The 24,750-nt window shown below is 35.0% G+C and overlaps 1 protein-coding gene and 2 long non-coding RNA genes across 3 annotated transcripts in view; 1 reads left to right on the top strand and 2 right to left on the bottom strand.

The window, feature by feature from the left end:
- The window catches only part of LOC125671002 (uncharacterized), a 139,433-nt gene extending 124,430 nt beyond the window's left edge, over nucleotides 1–15,003 (bottom strand). The window contains exons 1-2 of the mRNA XM_056162786.1: nucleotides 14,799–15,003; nucleotides 2,057–2,270 (exon numbers count right to left, since the gene is read on the bottom strand). Coding sequence (XP_056018761.1) covers nucleotides 2,057–2,205 — 149 coding nt within the window. The 5' untranslated portion in view covers nucleotides 2,206–2,270; nucleotides 14,799–15,003. The remainder of the gene's footprint in view (nucleotides 1–2,056; nucleotides 2,271–14,798) is intronic.
- Nucleotides 14,304–17,739, top strand: LOC125671081 (uncharacterized). Its single transcript, XR_007368507.2, has 2 exons — nucleotides 14,304–14,653; nucleotides 17,054–17,739. It is a non-coding gene; the product is annotated as an uncharacterized LOC125671081 (long non-coding RNA).
- A 4,864-nt stretch (nucleotides 17,740–22,603) lies between these two features.
- Nucleotides 22,604–23,978, bottom strand: LOC125671077 (uncharacterized). The gene is made up of 2 exons (XR_007368503.2): nucleotides 23,070–23,978; nucleotides 22,604–22,935 (listed from the first exon to the last, which is right to left on the bottom strand). It is a non-coding gene; the product is annotated as an uncharacterized LOC125671077 (long non-coding RNA).
- Between the last annotated feature and the right edge of the window lie 772 nt (nucleotides 23,979–24,750).

Here is a 24,750-nt window from a genome sequence, read left to right as displayed (position 1 = left end):
TAACTCTACTTGGTTTACATAAATGTTTGAGGACACGTAAATTCGAGGGTAAGAGTGACCCACGAAATCCACGAACATCAATCCCCCACGAACAATGATGATTCCATAGTATATTACATTATGTAAAGCCTTTCATCAGTATCATGGGCACTTTCGAGGGCATTTTTAAAGTATTTTAAAGGAACTGGTTCATAATTTTTTAACAAAATATTTTTCATTTTTTATGTTTAGTAAACATAAACAAGAGGCCCATGGGCCACATCGCTCACATGAGCACCTTGGTTCATATTTAACGATTTTTCCAATTTATCTGCATGTAAAACTTTTATCCCTATTGTGGCCCCAACCTACTCCCAGGGACCATGATTTTTACAAAATTGAATCTGCACTATGTCATAAAGCTTTCATGTAAATGTAAACTTCCCTGGCCAGTGATTTTTAAGAAGATTTTTAATGAATTTCCCAATATATCTGTATGTAAAATTTTGATCCCCTATTGTGGCTCCATCCTAACCCCAGGGGTTATGAATTTCACAAACTTGAATCTGTACTATGTCAGGAAGCTTTCATGTAAATCTCAGCTTTTCTGGCTCAGTGGTTGTTGAGAAGAAGATTTGTAAAGATTTTCCCTATATATTTGTATGTAAAACTTTGATCCCCTATTGTCACCTCATCTTACCCCCGGGGGCCATAATTTCAACAAACTTGAATCTGCACTATGTCAGGAAGCTTTCATGTAAATCTCAGCTTTTCTGGCTCAGTGGTTGTTGAGAAGAAGATTTTTAAAGATATTCCCTATATATTCGTATGTAAAACTTTGATCCCTTATTGTGTCCCATCAAACCGGGGGGGGGGGGGGGGGGGGGGGGGGAGAGAGGCATGATTTTAACATACTTGAATCTGCACTATGTCAGGAAGCTTTCATGTAAATTTCAGCTCTTCTGGTCCAGTGGTTCTTGAGAAAAATTTTAAATGACCCAACCCTATTTTTGTGATTACCTCCCCTTTGAAGGGGGCATGGCCCTTCATTTAAACAAACTTGAAAGCCCTTCACCCAATGATGCTTTAGGCCAAGTTTGGTTATAATTGACCCAGTGGTTCAGGAGAAGAAGTCAGAAATGTAAAAAGTTTACAGACGGACAGACAGACAGACAGACGGACAGATGACGGACAACAGGCGATTAGAAAAGCTCACTTGAGCTTTCAGCTCAGGTGAGCTAAAAATATAACTCATTTAAGGTAGCTCATAACACTAAAATTTTATATAATGATTCGTTAAAACACCTCTTATGAAGTGTGATTTCACCACTGAAAGAGTGATACAAGCTCTCAATTATTTTATATGAACTTTTTGTGATTTATTTCAGAATAATGAAAAAGGTGCTTTGTTTGCAAATAAGATACTCTGAGGTCCAAAATTCGCTGTGATCTGATGCATAATATGAATATCTAAGAAAACATGCCTGAACGACTCAGATAGACATTCTAATTTTTCAAATAAAAAAATATTCATGAAAATTGAAAACGTTATTTGCTAATATTTTTTAAATATACGGATAAATAGAGGATATCTATATTGGCAATGCATGTTTTAATATTTGGTTTATCCAACGAGTTGATATGGTGTATTTATTTGCGAGGCTTGCCGAACGAATAAATACACCATATCAACGAGTTGGATAAATCAAATATCAAAATACGCAATTATAGATGTTCTATTTATCTCATGCGTCTTCTTTTCATTTAATTTCGAGATGATCCCCAGTATGGTAGACACAGCTGATTGAATTTGTTTTGAATCCATGGCTCAGACGCCGTGCTTAATCTGTCTTCCTTATGCGGGAAAAAATAGTGCACTTATAATCCATTGATATACAGTACAAAAGGGCATTTTTTATAAAAGAAACCATGGATGAAAATTGTTTTAGAAGGGATTATAGTTTATAATTAATAATGGTTTTGCCAATTCCAACAAAGTAACAACTATCATCCTCTTTCTTCTTGTGCACATTATACGTTTAATAAGTGAATTAAAAATGCATATATTCAAACAAACCTGTTTACATCTGGTAAGTTTGGCCATCTCATGGTTTGAAAGACATAGATGAAATACTCATTAAACAAGACTAGGAATATAAGAAAGATAAGACAGAGCTGAAACGGAGTCCATCGCTTTCCAAACAGGAAGCACTGTGGCTTTGACATGATGACCTGATGTTCCACACTCCACGATCCATAAAAGCATTTACAGCCATGCTTCACATAATTATCTGTAGATGAAAATGTACGTTAATTCATTTGAGGAAATTAATGGTTAATCATAATGGACATATCTTATTCAAGAATTCAATAGCAGTTATGAAATATTTTATTTACAATAGAGCATCAAGGCAGTATATGATTTCATATGGTACTGTTTATGGTACAATGCATTGCATCATAAAGAAAACTAGAATAGATTGTAACGGGGTACCGTTACAGATGTTCCCCAACCATTCCCCCATTTAGCAAATGGTGTAATTTGTTTCAGTACAAGTGATTTTGACCACATCATACCAATGATATCTGTGAAGCGTCTGAATATATAACTGTTTTATAATGTTCAGTCCATTTCATGCTAGATTGATTGATTGGTTTTATATTGTTTGATGTCCCTCTTGAGAATTTTTCACTCATATGTCATGTCACCATAGCCAGTGAAGGGCTGCAAAATTTAGGCCTATGCTCAGCACTTACAGTCTTTGAGGAGGGAGGGATCTTTATCGTGCCACACCTGGGACCTCAGTTTTTGTGGTCTCATCAAAACGACCACCCCATTTAGTTGTCTCTTACGACAAACAAGGTGTACTGAGAACCTATTCCAACCTGGATCCCCACAGGATCATTTCATGCTAGAAGTACATGTATTGATTGATTGATTGATGTTTTCTGCCACACTCAACAATTTTTCAGTTATCTGGTGGCACCCAGTTTTTATTGGTGGAAGAGAGAACCCAGATACAATGTACCTGGGAAGAGACCACCGACCTTCCGAAAGTAAACTGGGAAACTTTCTCACTTATTCTCACGAACGGGATTCGAACCCGCGCCGATAGAGGTGAGAGGCCGTGTGAATTTGAGAGCAATGCTCTAACCACTCGGCCACTCCTTAGAACGAAGAGTGAATGATGTGAAAAGAAACTTGATTGTACTAAAAATACATGTATTAAGTTAAAGATATTTGAGTATAATCCAACCAAAATTTAGCACATGTGCATACATGGGCTGGTGAGTAATTTGACCATGTCAATACATTACAAGTCTAGATATATGACTACAAGATAAATTTCAAAACATTTCAATAAATAACGAGGAATTAACAGCAACTAAAATCAATACACATGTATACATGTGCGTGCATGCGAGTTTCAGCACAACCACTACCCTGTAATCATACTTTGTAGCTTTTAGTAGTATATACATATATACCTACGACATCATGCAGGCATTATCCTGTTATTTACTTTTAGTAGTATATACATATATACCTACGACATCAGGCATTATCCTGTTATTTACTTTTAGTAGTATATACATATATACCTACGACATCAGGCATTATCCTGTTATTTACTTTGCAAGTCAAATAAGTTTGACGTTGTTGACGTTAACGTCAATTTCATAGATATGTACATGTTTATATAACTATAACACTTTCTGACATTAAATCCACACATTTCAACTCCTTTCATTTTGGGTTCGTGCAACTTATATTGATTTATTCCATACAAAACAATCATAACAAATACAGAGGCAAAGCAAATAACAGCAGTATATATATACTGAATCGGTTGTGAAGAATTTCCATGGCGGACATTAAGAACATGTTTTGTTATTCCATTGTATTAGTCCTTTCTACTTTTGGTTCTGTATGAATGAATCCGGGGTTCTGTATGAATGTTTTGTATATGTTGAATACTTCTCACAAAGGGACAGACTTGAGAATGGTGACTATTTTTGCCTTACACGAAAACCTGTCTTGATGCGCGGATCAAGGCCAATTTTATTTTATATTAAATCCGCATAATTCCTTGATATGGAATAAAGTAACATTTACATAATATCACCGATTTATTCCGTAAAAGTTATTCAATACAATTACACATGGATGCATTTAATTTTATGTAGAAGTAAAACACGCACATAAGTGTGGATCAAGGCCAATTTTATTTTATATCAAATTCGCATAAATCCTTCATATGAATATACGGAATAAAGTAATATTTACATATATACCACTGATTTATTCCATAAAAGTTATTCAATACGATAAAACAAGGATGTATTTGATTTCTATGTAGAAGTAAAACACGCACTTTAGTATGTATAGTGCTTGTGTGATTGATTGATTGAATATTGTTTAACGTCCCTCTCTAGAATATTTCACTCATAAGGAGACGTCACCACTGCCGGTGAAGGGCCACAAAATTTAGGCCTTATATGCTCGGCGCTTATGGCCATTGAGCAGGGAGGGATCTTTATCGTGCCAAACCTGCTGTGTCACAGAACCTCGGTTTTTGCGGTCTCATCCGAAAGACCGCCCCATTTAGTCGCCTCTTACGACAAACAAGGGGGTACTGAGGACCTATTCTAACCCGGATCCCCACAGGATTATAGTGCTTACAAGTGTGTATACAAGATAAATGAAATTTAATATGGAACTTTCATTGGTATTTTTCTCCATCTTTCTTGCGCTTTCCCTTCAAATTGCAGTTCCAAAGAAAATAAATTCCAGGTTTTGAGCAGATTTAAAGAACTTGCGTTGCTATTTACTCCTGTTATTTGCTTCGCTTTGTACAAAAAAGAGCCATTTTCTTGATTTCTTGTCTTTTAATCTAGATCCCCCAAAAATACCCAGCCCCATTTTTATATGTTTCTCCCCCAAAGAAACCCTTTTCCGGGAAAATCTTCCTCTTGAAGTGCTATTTAGGATTAACTAGCTCAGTATATATATACTCCTATTATTTGCTTCGTGAAGCTAATCACTTCCAAGGTTTTGAGTAGATTTAAAGAACTTGCGTCGCTATTTACTACTGTTATTTGCTTCGCCTCTGTATTTGTTATGATTGATTTGTATGGTATAAATCGATATAAGTCGCACAGACCCAAAATGAAAGGAGTCAAATTGTGTGGAATTAAAGTCAGAAAGTGAAATAATTGTCATACACATGCACAGATGAAACTGACGTTAATGTCAACAATGTCAAACTTATTTGATTCGCGAAGTAAATAATAATACCGACATCAATATCATTCCATATACCTCATTCGTGAGAGAGAGATATATGTAATTGAATATCAGCCCATCAGCTGAAATATCAACACTCTCCACAAGCAATTTTGTCTGTTATTTAGAGAAGTTTGGTCCGACACCTAAATATATTTTCAAACCAATTATCAAGACTAACACATTTTTCTTTAAAAAAGAGAGAGAGAGAGAGAGACCTTCTGATTAACATGGGCATAATACCGTTATCTGCATTGAGGTGCAAATAATATTTGACGTTATTTTACATAACGTCAACAACGTAAAGGGTTTGAAATAAAGGATATTTCATGTGTTTTACCTGTTTACTTTCTTATTCTTGAAATGCAACATGGGAAAAATGGATAAAGCTGAAGGGCGGATGTAAACATTTTGTGAAATTTGTTTATTATGTCATGAAATCAAAGGATTATCTCTTATAACAATAAATGAAAGGAATGGTGTCCTATAGAGACAAAAATCAGTAACAAACACAGTTTAGAAAAGGCTCAAACTAATCTGCACCGTGGTGCAAATAACAGGAGAATATATAGGGCGACGAAACTAGTGTTTAAAGGGCTGAAACTAATTTGCACCGCGGTGCAAATAACAGGAGTATATATAGAGAGGCGACATTCGTTATAACAAGCTAAATAAGCGTCTGAAAGGGAAGTATTCCTGGGAAAAGGGTTTTCTTTGGGGGAGAGATATTAAAAAATGGGGTTTAGAATGTTTTGGGGGATGTGTCTAAATAAGACATTTTAAAAGGCTCAAACTAATCTGCACCGCAGTTCAAATAACAGGAGTATATATAGGGTGACGATCAAGACTCGCTTTTAAAAGGCTCAAACTAATTTCCACTGCGGTGCAAATAACAGGAGTATATATAGAAAGACGACACTCATTCTATCAAGCTAAATAAGCGTCTGAAGGGAAGTATTCCCGGGAAAAAGGTTTTCTTTGGGGGAGAAATATTAAAAAATGGGGTTTAGAATGTTTGGGAGAGTGATTATTCTAAATAAGACCTTGTAAATAGCTCAAACTAATCTGCACCGCGGTGCAAATAACAGGAGTATATATAGGGTGTCGAGACTCCCTTTTAAAAGGCTCAAACTAATTTGCACTGCGGTGCAAATAACAGGAGTATATATAGAGAGGCGACATTCGTTATAACAAGCTAAATAAGCATCTGAAAGGGAAGTATTCCCGGGAAAAGGGTTTTCTTTGGGGGAGAGATATTAAAAAATGGGGTTTAGAATGTTTTGGGGATGTGTCTAAATAAGACATTTTAAAAGGCTCAAACTAATCTGCACCGTAGTGCAAATAACAGGAGCTAAACGCGCCTGTGAAAGGACATTATTCCTGGGAAAAGGGTTTTCTTTGCAGGAGAGATATTAAAAATATTTAAAAGGCTCAAACTAATCTGCTCCACGGTGCAAATAACAGGAGTATATATATGGTGACGAGACTCGCTTTTAAAATGCTAAAACTAATTTGCACCGCGGTGCAAGTAACAGGAGTATATATAGGGTGAAGAGACTCGATTTTAAAAGGCTCAAACTAATCTGCACCGCGGTGCAAATATAGAGAGACGACACTCATTCTACCAAGCTATTTACGAATTTGAAAGGGAAGTATTCCCGGGGAAAGGGTTTTCTTAGCAGGAGAGATATTAAAAATTGGGATCACAATTTGTGTAGAATTGCATGCATTTGAATGACTGTCTGTTCAAGGATATATAGCATTTTTTGTACAATAAATGAATAGGTTCCCGGCATACAAGATACAGGGACACAGATCACTGAAAAGGGAATAAGCTGCAAACAAATGAATATATTCATTTTTCAAGAACATACAAATGGCTGTTTATTCTGTAAGATACAGGAAAACAGATAACTAAATAAGCTGCAAATGAATTAATATCTTCATTTTTCAAGGAAGTACGAATGGGTGTTTATTTCGAGAATAGAGGAAAACAGATCATTGAAAACGGAATAAGCTGCAAATGAATTAATATATTTTTCAAGGAATTACGAATGGCTGTTTATCCGCAAGGTTCTCTGAAAACGGAATAGCTGGACACAATCTTAGTCATTTAACGTAGTTCCACACTCCTGTGACGTCATAAGATTTTGCAAAGTCAATAATTTAATGACTGGAACATAAATTTTGTTGGAGTCTTTTTCAATAGTTATTGTAAAAAATCGTGTTAGCCATATAATATTTCAAAAGTCTTAGTTATATTTGAATAGTCAATGATGTGTTTCAAAATGTTGAATCCAAGGACAATAACTCTGTTTACATTAAATTATTTATCAAGTCCATTATGCAATAGATTTCCTATATTTTTCACAAACATTTTACCAAGGTGACAAGGAATTATTATCTGTGTCTTTTCATGAAATTACATAGAATTTTAATCCACGAGTGGTTTTGAATAGCTCAGCTGTATGGTGCCAGACTTAGGTTTTTTATGGGGGTATACATACTCTGGAAGTTATAGATTTGAAATTAATACGGAAAGGTATGGATTTTTTTCCATAAATAAATATAACATATGTACATCTACTAATAAAAACAGAAAAAATGATATGTAAACCATGCTATAAGGAAATTGTGTCCATATTTGTTTGTTTTTTAACATTTTGGAGAATAAGGCTAATTCAATAATTTTGCACTTATTGTACTAAAACTTGATGAACAGATTGAAAATGACATGTGTTTTAGTTATTGACATGTTTCCCGATAAATAAATGCAATTTAAATTATATTTTTTGTTTTTATTTTAAAATAACAACAGATAACTGTTTCCAATGAATTTCATAAAAATCTACATAGGGGTACATTACTTCAGTAGTGTCTGTAATGAAAATTAATATGGAAATCCTTAACTAATTTGCCTTTTCTCATTACTCTGAATGTTAATTTATTGATTCCAAACAAAAAAAATGCTACCTAAACCCCAAAAATCCAGGACTAAGGACCCACCTTAAGTAAACTTACAAGTTACCATTCCTTTATTTTATGAATTTTTAGCTACTGTCCCCTTACCTGGCACTTCTGCTCTGAGAAGAAATATACCATAAAAATGGAAAAACTACAGAAAAGGGCCCTTCGTTTCATATATAATGATTATGTTTCTACATATGATGAATTGCTTCAGAAATCTTAAAAGTTAGGCGTATGCGCACACTGGCTATAAAAACTTATAAAATTGTAAACAAATCCAGCCCTCGATCTGTTTCTTCATGACATCATTGCATTTAAAGATCAATCTTACAGTTTTAGATACACAAACACTGCCATTGTGCCCAGTGTCAGGACAACCAGGTATGGGCTGAAATCCTTTAGGTACAGTGCTCCTAAGATCTGAAACTCTTTGCCAAATGAAGCTAGGCATCTTACCACCTTAAATCAATTTAAAAGTTTTATATCGACTTGGTCTGGCCCCATATGTAATTGTAAATCATGTAGATCTTAGGTCCAGTGTACGTAGCTTTATATGTTGCTTTTGCTCTTTTTATCTATGCAGCGTTTATGTGGTGTGTTTGCATGGCTCAATACACCTTTCTTTTCTAGTTATGTTCCCCAAACAAAGTTTGGGAACATATTGTTTTTACTCTGTTTCTTACTATTAAGGTCTTCCGTTCCAGACGGAAGACCTTATAGTGATTCTACTGTTTATCATTATTATTAAGGTCTTCCGTTCCAGACGGAAGACCTTATAGTGATTCTACTGTTTATTATTATTAAGGTCTTCCGTTTCAACGGAAGACCTTATAGTGATTCTTATGTATTATTATTGTTCTTTTTCTTACCGATTTTGTGCACGCGATTTCTCAAAAACGGCTTGATAGATTTTCATGACACTTTCAGGAAAGATGTAAAATAGGATTGTCTAGAAAGGTTTGTTTTAGTTTTGCTAAAATCACTTTCGGTCGAAAGTTACGGCCGAATTTACGTTTTTCAAATGACATTTTGTCCGGGCGTTTTCTCATACACGGTTAAAGATTGAGTCTTTAAACTTTCAGAGATGATAGATGGTGACCTGTAGCTGTGCAATAAGGTTTATCATTATGGCAATGCAATGGCCGTCACCAGAAGTGAACAAAAGAAACGTCAAATTTAAAAATTATGCTTTAGAAACAAAACTTCCATAGATTAATTAGGTCTCTTTCGGCGTTTCAGAAAATGTTAGACTTATCAGAAGTTTAACCAGCAACTTCCGGTTTTTAGACAAAAACATTGAAAAATTAGTCTTTTTTTTTGTCCTCATAATGCTTATTTATCAACCTTTTAATACAATATTTACAGATATATTATTGACATTGTCCATCTCAAGAGAACACTTTAATACTATTTCAAAATTCACTTCCGGTCGCACGTAACAGCCGAATTTCTGTTTTTCAAATGACATTTTGTCCGGGTGTTTTCTCAAAAACAATTAACGATTGAGTCTTTAAACTTTCAGAGATGATAGTGACCTGTAGCTGTGCAATAAGGTTTATCATTGTCATCCGTCACTTCCGGGCGTCACCGGGAGTGAAGAAAAGAAACATCAAATTTCAAAGTTATGCTTTTGAAACAAAACTTGCATAGATTAATTGCACTCTCTTTTGGAGTTTCAGAAAATGTTACACTTACCAGAAGTTTAAACAACAACTTCCAGTTTTTAGAGAAAAACTTCAAAAACTGTTCTTTCATTGCTATCATATCTCTCGCTTATAAATCAAGTGTTTCTTATGATTTTCACATATATAATTGACATTATCCATCTACAGAGTATGGTGAATTAATATTTTTTCAAAATTCATTTCCGTTCATTAAATATCTACGATTTCCGGGGTTTTTTTCTCCAGGCGTTTTCTCATAAATAATCGAAGATTGAGTCTTTAAACTTTCAGGAAAGTTAGATGGTGACTTGTAGATGTGAAATACGTGTTTCAATTTTGTTGCCGTCACTTCCGTCATCCACCGGAAGTACCTTAAATTAAAAATATGTAATTTTTCATTTTTTTCCATTAAATTCTAATGCTCATAACATTATTTAATAGAGTTTCACAAGCTTTAACTAACAATATTAAGAAATAGGCCTGCGGGTCTCATGGCTCACCTGAACAGTTGGGTTATTGTTGCAATCTATAACACTTTTGTCAAGAAACTTTTAATAAGACATCTAGAACAAAAGTTCTTCAGTTTTGCAAGATCTTTCGAACAACATCATGAAAAAGGCGAATGGGCCTCATGGCTCGCCTGAAGAGTTTGATTAGTGTCGCAATCAATAACTTTCTTCTGGATAAGACATGTAGAACGAAGGTCAAGGACATGCTCAGTGACTAGTAACAACATTGTAGGCTCTCCAGTTTAAGTGGATTTTAAGTCATTTATAATGTGTTTTTGACCTTAAAAAAGTGTGAATGTTGTCATTCTATGGATTATCTACCACTGTGTAACATTATTTCTGTAAAATTTCTTGATTTGGAATTTTTGATTTGATTTGAATTTTTAACCTGGATAAGACTGATTATTATACTTTCATGTAAAATACTCGAACCTGATTGGTCGAGAAGCATTTGAAAAAACATATTGTTATCCTCTGAGAACAGAAAACACGCGACTCAGGGTGATAGTATCTAGCAACGGGTAACAGTACTTGACAACGGGTGATATTATAAAAAATTATCACATGCGTCAAATTTATGCGCGTACGGTTCGCCGTAGATTGCTAGACGACGTCGTTTGAGCGTTTGTAATAAACGCGAGTACCCGCATCGAAATACGAAATATCGCATGACAGTGATTGATCAAATGTCAACAGACGTAAGTTTTTCTGCTTCCCAGTTTACATAACATTCAGTATAATAAAACAAATATTGCATGTATTTGAGGGTAACATTGAAATTTTCAATGTTAACCTCAAATACATGCAATATTTATATAATAGTGCTCAGTGAACACCCAGGGAAAGCAGTCAACCTGTGTCAGTGTGTGTAGTGTGTACCTGTTCAGTCTGATAATGGCAGATAAAGCAACAAAGGACAGTGAAGGAGCTAACAAACGAGGATGCAACAAGGAATGACAAAGATTCCACAACCAGACAGAAACAGACTGTGTTGAATATGTCAGCAATATCTAGAGAGGTCAAGGGCTTGGCGGTTTCAAACAGTCCAGAACAGAAACAGAAAAGAGTTACTTCCAGCTCCTCGGATGTGGATGATATGGAGAACATAAAGAGTGTCTTGATTGCTATACAGGATAAACTGAAAGACCTTGTGACAAAAGATGACATCAGGGATATTGTGAAAAGTGTTGTGGCAGAATTTAAAGAGGAGATCAAAGAAGAAATCAGGCAAGAAATGAAAGATTCAGTAAAGGAGGAGCTGTTAGTTGACATGAAGGAGGACATCCGACAAGAACTCACAAAACAGAAGAGAGAGCACACGAGTGAGATTTCAAAAATGCGACAGCAAATTTCAGACAAAGTTGATGCATTGGTGATGGATGACGAAACAAACATTGCAAACTTTAAAAAAAAAAATTTCATCACTTGAAAAACAACTCAAGGATACATCTTATCTGGCAAATTGAGCAATCAGTATGGCCAACTTTAACCAGCAGTACTCTCAAAAGACTAACATCAAGATACTGAACTGGCAAGAACGCAAGGGAGAGAATTTGAAAGAGGAGTTACATAAAAGAAAAGATCGGCCTGAGTCTTGAGGAGCGAGACATCCTTGCCATCCACCGGATTCCATCCGCAGACAAGAATTATCCGAGGCCAGTGATTGTGAAGTTCCTAAGTAATGACATTCGCAAGTCCATCATAACAAAGAGAGGAAACTTCAAAGGAACACTCCTGATGCTGGACCACATAACACCGATGAATGCTAAACTGTTAAAAGACCTGAAATCCAAAACCGAAGTGATTGACAGTGCTTGGTTCTACAATCGATACCTTTTTGCGTTGGATAAGGAGGGAAATCGCCACAAATTTGACATCACTGACAATATCAACATGAAACTCTGTGAGGCTCGGTGAGTCCCTAGCCCGTATGCTGTTGAAATTCTATATGCGTATATTAAACATTTAAAATGTGTCATTATTACCCACTTAAGGCATTCAATGTATAATGACCATATTTCATATCTAACAAATGGATGGTGGAATTTTTGTAATAATGGTATCATTTTGAAGGGTTCATCAAATAAAAATAATCCACCATAGGAATTTTCAAAATTTTGTATACTGCTTGATTTATTTCACCTAGAATTTAACATTGAAGTATATGGGAAAAGCATGTTTTATTACAATATTTTAAAAAGAAATTATATTTTCATACAAATCTCTTGGTAGAAAGTTACAAACACTTTCTCATAATGAAAATATGAAATAAAATTAATCATTGACCACACACATTTTTAGAAAATTAGATTTTTCTTATTTTCCAAAGGGCAGACAACTCTTCCAAAATGTTTTAAGTGCAAAAAGGTCAGCTTCTAATCATTTACCAGTCATGTGAATTTCATCTGCTTCACTTTCATCATTATTTAACAATAAACATTTATGTTGATCTAAATCCTTCAAAATTGTTCATTATCCTTTCATTATACATGTAATACCTAAGGAGCAGTCTCGTCATAGGTAGTGTGAGAACAAAGCAATAGTGGTAAGTTTACCTTCAGTGTGTTAGCTGGTGTGTTAGGGGTGTGTGTGTTGGCCAGTGAGATAGTGTGCGAGTGTTACTTCAAATGTCAAAGTCAAATTACTTCATATCATAATTGTTATACTTGGTGCTGTACAAACTTTTTTGTCGAAAATAACCCTGTATCTAACAATATAACATGCATTTAATGACGAAACGTGACATATTTTACCACAGAGCAGAATACAAATGTGCCATAACTCGCATACACAGGTGCTTGGGCCATAATATATGAAAACACATCTAACCTTACATATGTATAAGGTTAGATGTGTATTCATATATTATGACCCAAGCACCTGTGCTCGCATATATACAGTCTTTTGCCCATTTCCGGATCATTGACAGTTCCGAATCACTTTGTAATTATCATTAAAAAATACTTAATTAATGAAATGATTTTTACTTAGAGAGGTAAATCACATTGAAAATGATTACTGGGAGATACAAAACTGTTGTAATTTTTATCCAACCCAGGTTTATTGCTTGTCACACTTCTTTAAAACATTTGGACTTCGACATCTTGGTCACTTACACGCTTGGGAAAAAATCGCGCTGGAAGGAAAAGTTGTCTGTAGCTAAAGAATAACCAAGTTTTCTGCACAAAAAATAAATGCATTTAATCGATATATCTTTCAGCAAATGCATCAATAAATATTTCTTCAGTGAATGCATTATTGTAGTTGAGATGCCTTACCAAAGACACCATCTGCTTGTCCAATTCTGGATCAGTCGTGTCAACTACTGTCATACGCGACTTGTTGAACTTAGTTTTAAAGTTTGAGCAATATCTCCGTTTATATTAAATGCACTGTTGGATTTATAGATTGAAGTAGTGTCAGATATAATACGCACACATTTTTTTTAATAAACACAATAAACTATTTTTTTCCTGATTACCAAAATGGATACCCCCCTCCACCCCCCGTAAATACATTTTAAAATGAGAAAATCGGGATAGTAAATATACTATGTATTACATGTAGATTTACATCTTGAAATTGATATTTAAAAAGTATACTGTAGTCAATTCCATTTTAAGCATATTAATATAGATCTACATGTATGACTGTATTATTTTTTCTTCCCAACCTTGTCAACTCCACAAGAAAATGCCGAAGGATTGTTATCCAGGGTAGATATAATGTAAGATCATAACACACTCAGAGAAAGATAATTATTAATGTTGATTAAGAGAATTTTGAATGCCACAATTTGGCTATGCCAATGCCTAAATGTGAAGCTTTGAATATTGTTCAATATATATAACGTCAATAATGTAAAGATTAATTTAAACTAGTGTTTGATTTGATTTCTACAAAAACTAGGTATATATTAAGCGAAATAAACATACACACGTACTGATTTAAAATTTCGGACCGATTGAAAGTCGGATCGGGTCAGTGAAAGTTCGAATCGGCCTGCAGTCGTTTCAAACATCTCCGTGATTCGGAACTGGCAGTGTGATTCGGAACTGACCTATGAACATGGTTATGGAAAATGCAAAGGCCGTTGATATTTACCACGATTTTCAAATAATTTTAGTTATTTTTCATTTTAGTAACTTCTGATCTTATCACAAGACGATTAAAACGTACAGTATCTTCGTGTATTATACCGCTAGCAATCGTTAATGAAAATGTGATCCGGAACTAGGCAAACAACTGTATGTATGCCTGTGATTGCTACAACTTGAAATTTATTTTGCTGTCAATCTAAAGGCCAAATTCATATTGATTACATTTTCAATTATGTCAACTGAATGAAAATAACTCAAATACAGAGGAAGAAAAACTTTTAAGAGAACTTACACTCAAGTTACAGACTTTACAATATTGAGCCTCGACCGGTGCTAGGAATTACCGCAATGACCATTGCTAATGTATTTATACAGTATACCACGCCCGATTAAATTAAAGAATAAAACTAACACGATATAGATTTTCTAGATATCAAACATTGATGATGTTATGTTACATGTATTAGTGCTGATATAAATGCAAGTTGTAAATATAGATGTACATATTCTAAAAATTAGTGCTAATAGATTTGATTCGCGGAGCGAATAACATGATTATGCCCATCTTGGGATGTTTGAATATCTTCCTTTTTCTATAGCAAGCTCATGAGCACTAACCACTTATACTGAATTCTAATTTTGCAGATCATTGGGCATAATCATGTTATTCGCTCCGCGGAGCGAATTAGCATGTATTCTACGTACTTAATTATAGCATTTATTCCGTAATTGTGAATGAATGATTTTGGATTTTATAAACGGAATAAATAGCATAATTATAAAAAGTCAATAGTTAACACACCAAGCATGTCAAACTAATTTGCTCCGCGGAGCGAATAACATGATTATGCCCTTAACCTTACAAAATCCCTTATATCCTAAAATGCTAACTGCCAAAACTACTTTTATACATTACCATTAGCATTATCATAGACTTGGTTACCATTAAGGATATATTCCGTCCATGCAAACAACAAAACGTACGAGATAAAATACACCCAAATCAAATTAATTGTGAATTGCGATTTATTTATGAATAGGGATGGGTACGATTTGAATAGTTTTCAAAATAGTTTCTGATTAAAATACAGATCTCTCAAATAGCGCACAGCGCAGACGCTGTGCGCTATTTGAGAGATCTGTGTTTTAATCAGATTGCTACCATACATTACAAGTCCTATGTAGAGAGAATGGTATTTAACAAAATAAATTATATTTCCCTAAGTAAGGCCAATTCAACTTAATTGATAGATTATCATCCTCGCCCGCCCCTTAAAAATCGACCCGCCCAGAATTTTTTTTTTTTATTTTGCGGAGCTTGCGATTTCCGGAAAATGTTCATGTCCGACTCCGGTATTTATACTTCTTGTTCGGTATCAATCCGATTGGTTCGGTATCAAGCTCCGGTCAGCTCAGTATATTCCGTTACGCTACAACTCCGTACAGCGTCAAATTCTCCGGGACTACTTTCCCCTACGAATGATGGAGTTGTAGCGTAACGGAATATACTGAGCTTACCGGAGCTTGGTTCGGTATAGCAATGCGAAAAAGCCACGTGAAGAAAATATATCATTATGGTTGGGCATAGACATATAACGGGTGTTATATGTCTATGGGTTGGGTTACAGGAATCTCCGCTATACCCTCGAAAAACCGCAATACTTCGAAAAAAGTACACTATACCCAATACTGCGATCACATACCCACGGATTCCTTGATTTCCATTAAATAATAAATATCTTGGTTTTGTTTGTCACCACATCTGTAGGGCCTTCATACCGATCATCAGTCTTTAGTTACATATACGCTCAAGTAGATCTAAATAGATTTACATTTATTTATTTACAATCCACAAATCAAGATGTACACAGTTATACGGTGACATGCAGTCACGCTTGAAATTGTATAAATCAAATGTTTATAGAGGGAGGAGTATGATTTTACGATCTATAGAGAGAATTTTTACGAAAAACATTCCTAGACACGGCAGCTGTAGCACTACTAAATAGTACTCTTTCCATATACAACAAAACTTCATCACTGATTTCTTATCGGCGTCGCGCGTGCATGACCTTCTTTAGCTGCAATAATGTAACCCTCTCCTTTAAAAAAAAGGGGGGGGGGCTTCAGAGTAAAAACCTCGGAGAGGGCTACATCATTGCAGCTAAACCTTGATAAATGTAATATTTACACAATTTTCAAAAAGAAGTGATAGTATTTGATATTATAAAACAATAGATGTTTTAGAAAGTAGATTCATTGAGATTTGGTGGAAGGGGGGGGGGTATAATTTGATAACGTGATGCAATAGTATTGATGGTTTACTGGGAATATTATTATTAAACAAACCTTCTCCATCCGCATTGAATTTTTCTATCCTCTCTCCCTAAACCAGTTTAAGATTTTATAAATACAGTTTGTGTATAGAAAATTATTAGTTTATACTAAATTCAAGAATATGGCTTTTATTTAAGACTTACAATAACTTCCTTGAGATAAGAGAAATGTATTGCATGAAAATGATTTTTCTTCCAATTTTTTATTTAGGTTAGATGGATCAATGCCATTGAGACTAATCTCTTGAAACACTCCCGGACACCTTGATACCCAGGCCATGACATACAGTTCCTGTAAGTGCTGACATACCGTCAAAGCAGTGACTTGTGCAACACCGAATGGTGCAATCACTTATTTTTCAACTTTGAATATAGGGATCAACATGTACTCCACAGAAAAGTTCCAGCAAAACCCAAGGCTGGAAAACAGTTTAGGTGTTCACCATCTGTGATCAATTAAAACAATGTGTGTCCTTGAACATTCCGGCTTTTTATCCTTGAGAGGACAGTTGGCTTATAAAAAAGTTGAACTGTGTTACGTACTAGCCAGGGGAGTATTTACGTCGAGAGGGCTAAAGAAAGGATAAAATCCACATACCAGCAGTCTACGAGCCAATATTAACCAAGATAAATATGTGCATGGGATGCATTTAACAGTATATTAAATTCTCATAACTGTTTATTCAACCGTAATATTTTTAAAACTTTTTCTGGGGTGACTGTTAAGTACAATGCTCTATATGTTCACATCTTCAGGAATTAAGCACTCGTTTGGTTGGGTTTTTTTTTTATTTTACATCGTTTTCTTCATTTATTATTTTTATTTGCAAATCCTGTATGAATAAAATAAAACTCGTATGTCAAATAGTTTAGTATAAATAAAAAATGCACTATTGATTGTCATTGTTTTACAAAGTATATTTTATCAATACATGTTGATTTTCAATTCATTCAGGAATGGAAATATTAAAAGAATAATTCTGTTAATGTTATGTGTCCATTCAGAGTCCTTTATGATCCGGGACAATTCTGCAGTCAGCTGTTGTCCAAATAATCAAGTTGCAGCAATAAAATTCTATCCCTTTGCAATGTTCTTTGTCCACTAAGAGTCCTTGATGATCCGGATAATTTTGCATGCAGTCGGCTGTAGTCCAAACAATCGAGAAGGAATAATTCATATTGCACAAAAGCCGGCCCTGTATCTGATGATAGCAAGGATGGCTGGACTTGAGGAAGTAAATACTCTTCCTGTATTCTAAATGTAAGAAAAAGTTTATATATAATGTACAATGAAGCGTACATGAGAAATAATATTACAAAGGAAATATTAGTGACCTCAGAAATCAATTCAAGAATTTTCTGATGCTTAACTTTTTTTTCTTTCTGGCTGTAAACAGGCGTTAATTATACTGAAGATACACATTTTACAAATTTTCAACCACATTATTGGAACCAACCACTGAAATTACTCTTTCCTGATATCTTTAGACAAGAACTCCCCCCCCCCCCCCCCCCCCCCCCTGTAATTTGCTAAATATATACAAACTTAATCAAGCCATAGATAATAGCGAGCGCAGCGAGCCAGCGCGGAGCGTTGGCTCGTACATCGTCGCAAACCACGGTTTTGAGTCCACTCACGCTCCCTCATAGATAATCGAATAGAAGCACCCGTGGGTAACCGACGATGTGGCTCGTACTGCGAGCTCTAATGAAGTCCCTCGTACAAAATGGCGGATGGTCTGATTCGTAAAATAATAATTTAAAAAAAATCTTTGAAGTATTACAAACCTTTCTTATTTGAAAGTAACGGATGATAATCATATTCTTCCCCCTTTCTTTTTCTTTTTAAAATATTGTCTAAAGAAATGTAAACAGTCACGTCACAACTACCAGGCTACGTCACAACACGCTCGTTGCATTTCCCGCTAAACTGGTTCCTACATTGGCGAAAAGAGCAAGACAATGCTGGAACTTGATTCGACCTCGCCGGTATTACCGGGCCGCCGGTTTTTGACCGGCTGAACACTTGATTGGAAGCCGATAATGCGTGCGCATCAACCGGGCCGGCCCGATGGCGCCGAATTTTTTGACAGGCGTGAGCGGGACCAAGATGGCGTCGTTTCTAGATATGCAAGTTTTGTCAGTTTCATTAACGAACAGCAGCTTCTACATAAGTGCATTATGCATATATTTTTACAAGATCTTGTAACAACATATATTTTTATTATTCATTTCATCACTTTTGTCAATGCATACACCTCGAAGACCCTACATTTATGAAATAACAAAAGAATGTGAGTTGTTTAGTTACGACTCATCCAATCTTACAGGTCAGTTGCCAATTTTTATTTTTATTAGGGTTAAATAAATAGTTCTAGAAAAGCCACTTGCAGTTGCAAGAGAGGCTAGGACAGACAGTAGTTTATGTATGGTTGTCCAATTATTGTGTCAAAATAACTATATGGCATGCTATCAATAGATGTCTAATTAACATAACTGACACATACGGCATTGTTGCGGCAATGAATACTTCGTCGTTATCATCGTCAAGCTCTTCTTCTGAAAATGTGTATAAAACTGTAGCGGTTATGCTGGGCGCAGCCATATTGGATTTGGAGCCGGGGGTGCCGCCACACTTGATTCATTTTCAGCCCGGTCACATGACCGGCGGCCCGATTTTGCTGCGAATCAAGTTCCAGCAGTAATACAGTGAACCAGATCAGTTTTCCTTGTTTTCAATATAATTTTTTTGAAAATGTATTCAGATATGCTGCGCTCGCCCCAACGGTCACACCGTAATCATATTAGCGAGCGCAGCGAGCCAGCGCGGAGCGCTGGCTCGTACTGCGAGCTCTAATGACTAGAGCGCGGGAAATAATCCGAGCTAAATCTCAACCTCTAACAAGAATTTTTTTTTGACGCCAATCCCAGAAGTCCCTCGTACAAAATGGCGGATGGTTCGATTCGTAAAATAATAATAAAAAAAAATCTTTGAAGTATTACAAACCTTTCTTATTTGAAAGGAAAGGATGAAAATCATATTCTTCCCCCTTTCTTTTTCTTTTTGAAATATTGTCTAAAGAAATGTAAACAGTCACGTCACAACTACCAGGCTACGTCACAACACGCTCGTTGCATTTCCCGCTAAACTGGTTCCTACATTGGCGAGAAGAGCAAGACAGTAATCCTACGTATTGACAGTGAACCAGATAAGTTTTCCTTGTTTTCAATATAAATTTTTTGAAAATGTATTCAGATATGCTGCGTTCGCCCCAACGGTCACACCGTAATCATATTAAAGTTATCTTAATAATACCAATTTCTCCAAATTGCTTAAATGATAATGGAAAAAAAAGTGAATAGGCCATAATATAACCCTACCCCCCCCCCCCCCCCCCCTCAATTTTAGCCACATCACAAAATTATCTACCCGAGTTACATTGCACATTTATATGTCAATCATTAACAATAATAGGCCTAGTAAAGAGAAGTAAGTTGAATTAAAAGTATAAATGAATTGCGTAATTATAGCGAGCGCAGCGAGCCAGCGCGGAGCGCTGGCTCGTACTGCGAGCTCTAATGACTAGAGCGCGGGAAATGATCCGAGCTAAATCTCAACCTCTAACAAGAATTTTTTTTGACGCCAATCCCAGAAGTCCCTCGTACAAAATGCGGATGGTTCGATTCGTAAAATAATAAAAAAAATCTTTGAAGTATTACAAACCTTTCTTATTTGAAAGGAAAGGATGACAATCATATTCTTCTCCCTTTCTTTTTCTTTTTAAGGTAGAGATTGATAGGTTGATGCTAAAAAAAATAACCATTGAATTTTTTTTATTTTGATATATGTTTATAATGAAGCTTCGATATAAAACATAATAAAAAATCAATGTAGGTAATCGACCTTGTTTTTGAGAAATATGGCGATTTTAACAACACCTTCTTTAGTCCTTGTAAAGCGTAAAAAGTGAAGAAAAATAAGTAGAGAGCAATATACAAATAGAGCTATAACATTTTTATTGTAAAAAGGATAATAACTTGTCATATATGGTTCCAAACAACTTTTCACATAATTGTATATTACACATCAATTTCAAGTTCAGCAATCATTATTAACATGCAACAACATTACTTCAACAGAGTTACATTGGCCAATTACCTTAAAACAGTGCACAATATTTGCACACAGGGTCATACCTTTGCTTACGCTGCAAAAAAATTACCCATCAAATTTCTTATTTTATTTCATTAAGTGGTCAGTCTATTAGTAAGTAAAATATATGAAAAAAATTATACACCATAATGGGGTTCAATATGGAAGTAGCAAAAAATTCCTAACCCCACCCCCTTTTAACAAACTACACATTTTCGTAAGAAAAAGGGTTATTAAAAGATGTTGTAAACAATCCATCAAAAACAGCTTGCTGAAATTCGAAGATTCTTTGTAATACCTTTTTTAAATTAATAAATATAATACAGAAAGTATGTATTTCAAATTTTAGCTTATATTTTGTTGTAGTTCTCGTTGTTGACCTTTGTGCACTTACACTCAGAATATAGATTTATCATACGTCATCATATTTGATGATTAATATCAAGAGTTTTCCCAAATAAAAATCCCCACAAAAAATTGAAATACAATTTATATTTATTAAAACAAATGTCCCCATTACATCCCAACCCCTTTGATATACTGCATGGTATGGAGGAGAAAGAATGAGCAGGAACATAGACGTCATGAATTGCACTCGGTGCATTGAGAAGAAAGATTCAGCCAGCAGAGATAAACTACTGACCTTTTTATAACTTAGAATGTTTAAGCATTCCCAAATTACCTCTTTGAAAATTGAACATGACAATAAGAAGGTTTCTATAAGCTATTTCAGGGGCGGATCAGGAATTGAAGTTGGGAGGGGGGGGGGTGCAACTGTATGAGGCAGGGGTCTGGGGGCCGCCTTGAAGGGGGGGGGGGGGGCGATTCCCCAGAAACTCCTGGATTTTACAGATTTTTTAGGGCTTAAAATATGTCTCCTATGTAGTAATTTTTATTATTTTCTGTCATTTTTAATAAGGTGAAATTAATAAAATAACGCAAATTTTAAGGGTTTTTGGAAAAAGTAGCAGTTCTCCCACTAAAAGTAATTCAATAAATCAAAAGATTTTGTAAGACATTTATTTCTCTGAGAGTGGAGGAAATTATGGCTTTTATCGTATATATTTCTCTAAACAAGAGACCACGATTTACTTTAAACTTGAAAATTTTAGGGGGGCTCGCGCCGGTTGCCCCCCCACCCCACCCCACCCCACCCCACCCCACCCCCACCCCACCCCACCCCTTATATCCGCCAATGCATTTATGTATGTGCTCTTGCGATTGACCTTTTTGCACTCACAATGATTGCATTAATATTTAGTTATTTTTCATACATTTTTTTATAATAACCAGACACGATTACCTATTATAAGAAATTGATATGATTATACAGCATAGTGCACCAAATATGTTTAAATAACAACTTTATATTTAATATCAATGGAAAGATTTCCACCCAATCGACCCATGGATTGATTGATTGTATCTTGTTTAACGTCTCTCTCGAGAATTTTTTACTCATATGGAGACGTTACCAAGACCGGTGAACGGCTTTAAATTTAGGCCTTTGCTGGGCGCTTACGGCCATTGAGCAGTGAGGGTTCTTTAGCGTGCCACATCTACTGTGACACTGGGCATCCGTTTTGAAGGTCATCTCAAACACATTGATTAAAGTTATAAAATTGGTATTTTATTTTCATTTAGAAATGTTTACTGATTTTGATATATCAAAAACTTAGAATAATCAACAATGACACTTCCTCTATATTTATACAATAGTATTGTCTTTAAAAAAGACATGTAATACATGAGTACATGTACTTGTTTTCCATTAAATTCACACTTTAGTATGTTGCACAATATATCCATTGCTCTGGGCTCACAAATACATTATTGATTCTATCCAAGTCCCACATTTTGCAGAAGTTCTTGAATTTTCTCTGTAACCTGTAAAGTTGTGGGGTCCAGGGGATATGACATCATCAATGTAAATGAAGTACCTGTTATAAAAAATAAATTCTGTACATTCAAATATTGAAAAAGAGATGAATATCTAATATACTAAGAATTGTCTTTATAAATGTCTGGTGTTAAAATGAAAAATTCTATCTTACTAAGATAGAAAATATTGTACCTTTCTTGCTGATTTTCATGGCAAATTGCTGTTGAAGTTGTTGGCTGGAATCCCATTTCAACTTGCACTGGTCCTTAGGATGATGCTTAGAAAAAAATCATCATAATTAATATTTGCACAGTCAGTATTAATCATTAATTATACTGTGTCAGACAATGTCAATTTTAAAATTGTGTGTCTCAATGCATGTTTAGTGAACTTTAAAATGCTGATATATTGAAAATTACACACATAACATGTATTTTATTATGTTAATTTTTAAAATCTTGTCTGAAATCAGTATTACATATGTAACACTACATGTATGTTAAATGTGTGCAGTGCAGCAATGTGAACTCTTGCAGTAGTAGTACATCTGCATGATTGTTATTTATTTCATATTGTTATAGTTACCTTCTATTTAAACTGTACATACCCTCCCACCCCCGGGTCCTTAATGAGGTGAATAAACATCATAATTATCATATTACAATATGAGATGACAGATATGTTTTCATAAACTGCCAGTTCATTCTAATAATATCAAAGTGTGGGTCAAGAGAAGGACATACATATCTTATTTTCATACAATACATTTATTTGCCTATGAGGGGGGCTTGTGATTTTACAAATATTTTAAATAAAGTTTTGTAGACCTACATGCTTGCATGAAACATGAAACCCCAGATTTGAAATATCTCTTAGGTCAATGAAATTTCAAGATACTATAAGTACTATCATTTATACCAAATAGAATTTTAGTGCAACACTCCCGATTAAATTAAAGAGATACAAATACACACACATACACACTAGTATAAATAAGGAAGTTAGCCATAAGGAAAACATGAATTTGAAGTTTATTTAAACATTCATAGTTTCCATATGTTTCCAGCTCTAGCCACGTGGAGGCCTCCTTTCTTTAGAGCCATGATTTCTTTTTTTGAAATGAAAAATTTAAAGCCAAAGGACCAAAACCATGAAGAATACAACATACAAAAATTTAAAACACATAAAACATCTTTAGATTTACATTTATAAACAAGAAATTCGTTTATAATTTATTTTTTTGCTTATGTTAAATAAAAAATATTGAAACCAAAGGACCAAACCTATAAAGAATACAAGAGACAAAAATTTAGAACACAAAACATTAGTTTAACCGCCGCGGTGGCCGAGAGGTTAGAGCGTTCGCCCCGCATTCGGAAGGCCGGGGTTCGAATCCCGGCCGCGACAGACCTAAGTATTGACAGTTCCATCGCCAAACGCTCGGCATAAGATGTGAATGTCACGGGTCCTCGGAGATGACTTTTAAAAACGGATGACTCGTGTCACAGTAGGTGTGGCACGATAAAGAAACCTCACTGCTCAATGGCCGTAAGCGCCGAGTATAGGCCTAAATTTGAAGCCCTTCACCGGTCTTGGTGACGTCTCCATGTGAGTGAAATATTCTCGAGCGAGACGTTAAGCAAGATACAATCAATCAATCTTTAGTTTTACATTTACAAACAAGAATTTCATTGGTATGTTATTTTTTGCTTATATTAAAACCAAAGGACCAAAACTATAAATACGAGAGACAAAACTTTAAAACACACGAAACATCTTTACAAACAAGAATTTCATTGGTATTTTATTTTTTGCTTATGTTAAATAAAAATATTGAAACCAAAGGAACAAAAAAACCACCCAAAAAATTCAA

The sequence above is a fragment of the Ostrea edulis genome, chromosome 4 (genome assembly GCF_947568905.1).
Source record: "Ostrea edulis chromosome 4, xbOstEdul1.1, whole genome shotgun sequence".
In the NCBI taxonomy this organism is placed as follows: domain Eukaryota; kingdom Metazoa; phylum Mollusca; class Bivalvia; order Ostreida; family Ostreidae; genus Ostrea; species Ostrea edulis.
The sequence above is the reverse complement of the archived record's forward strand: the minus strand, read 5'-3'. Positions and strand labels throughout refer to the sequence as shown.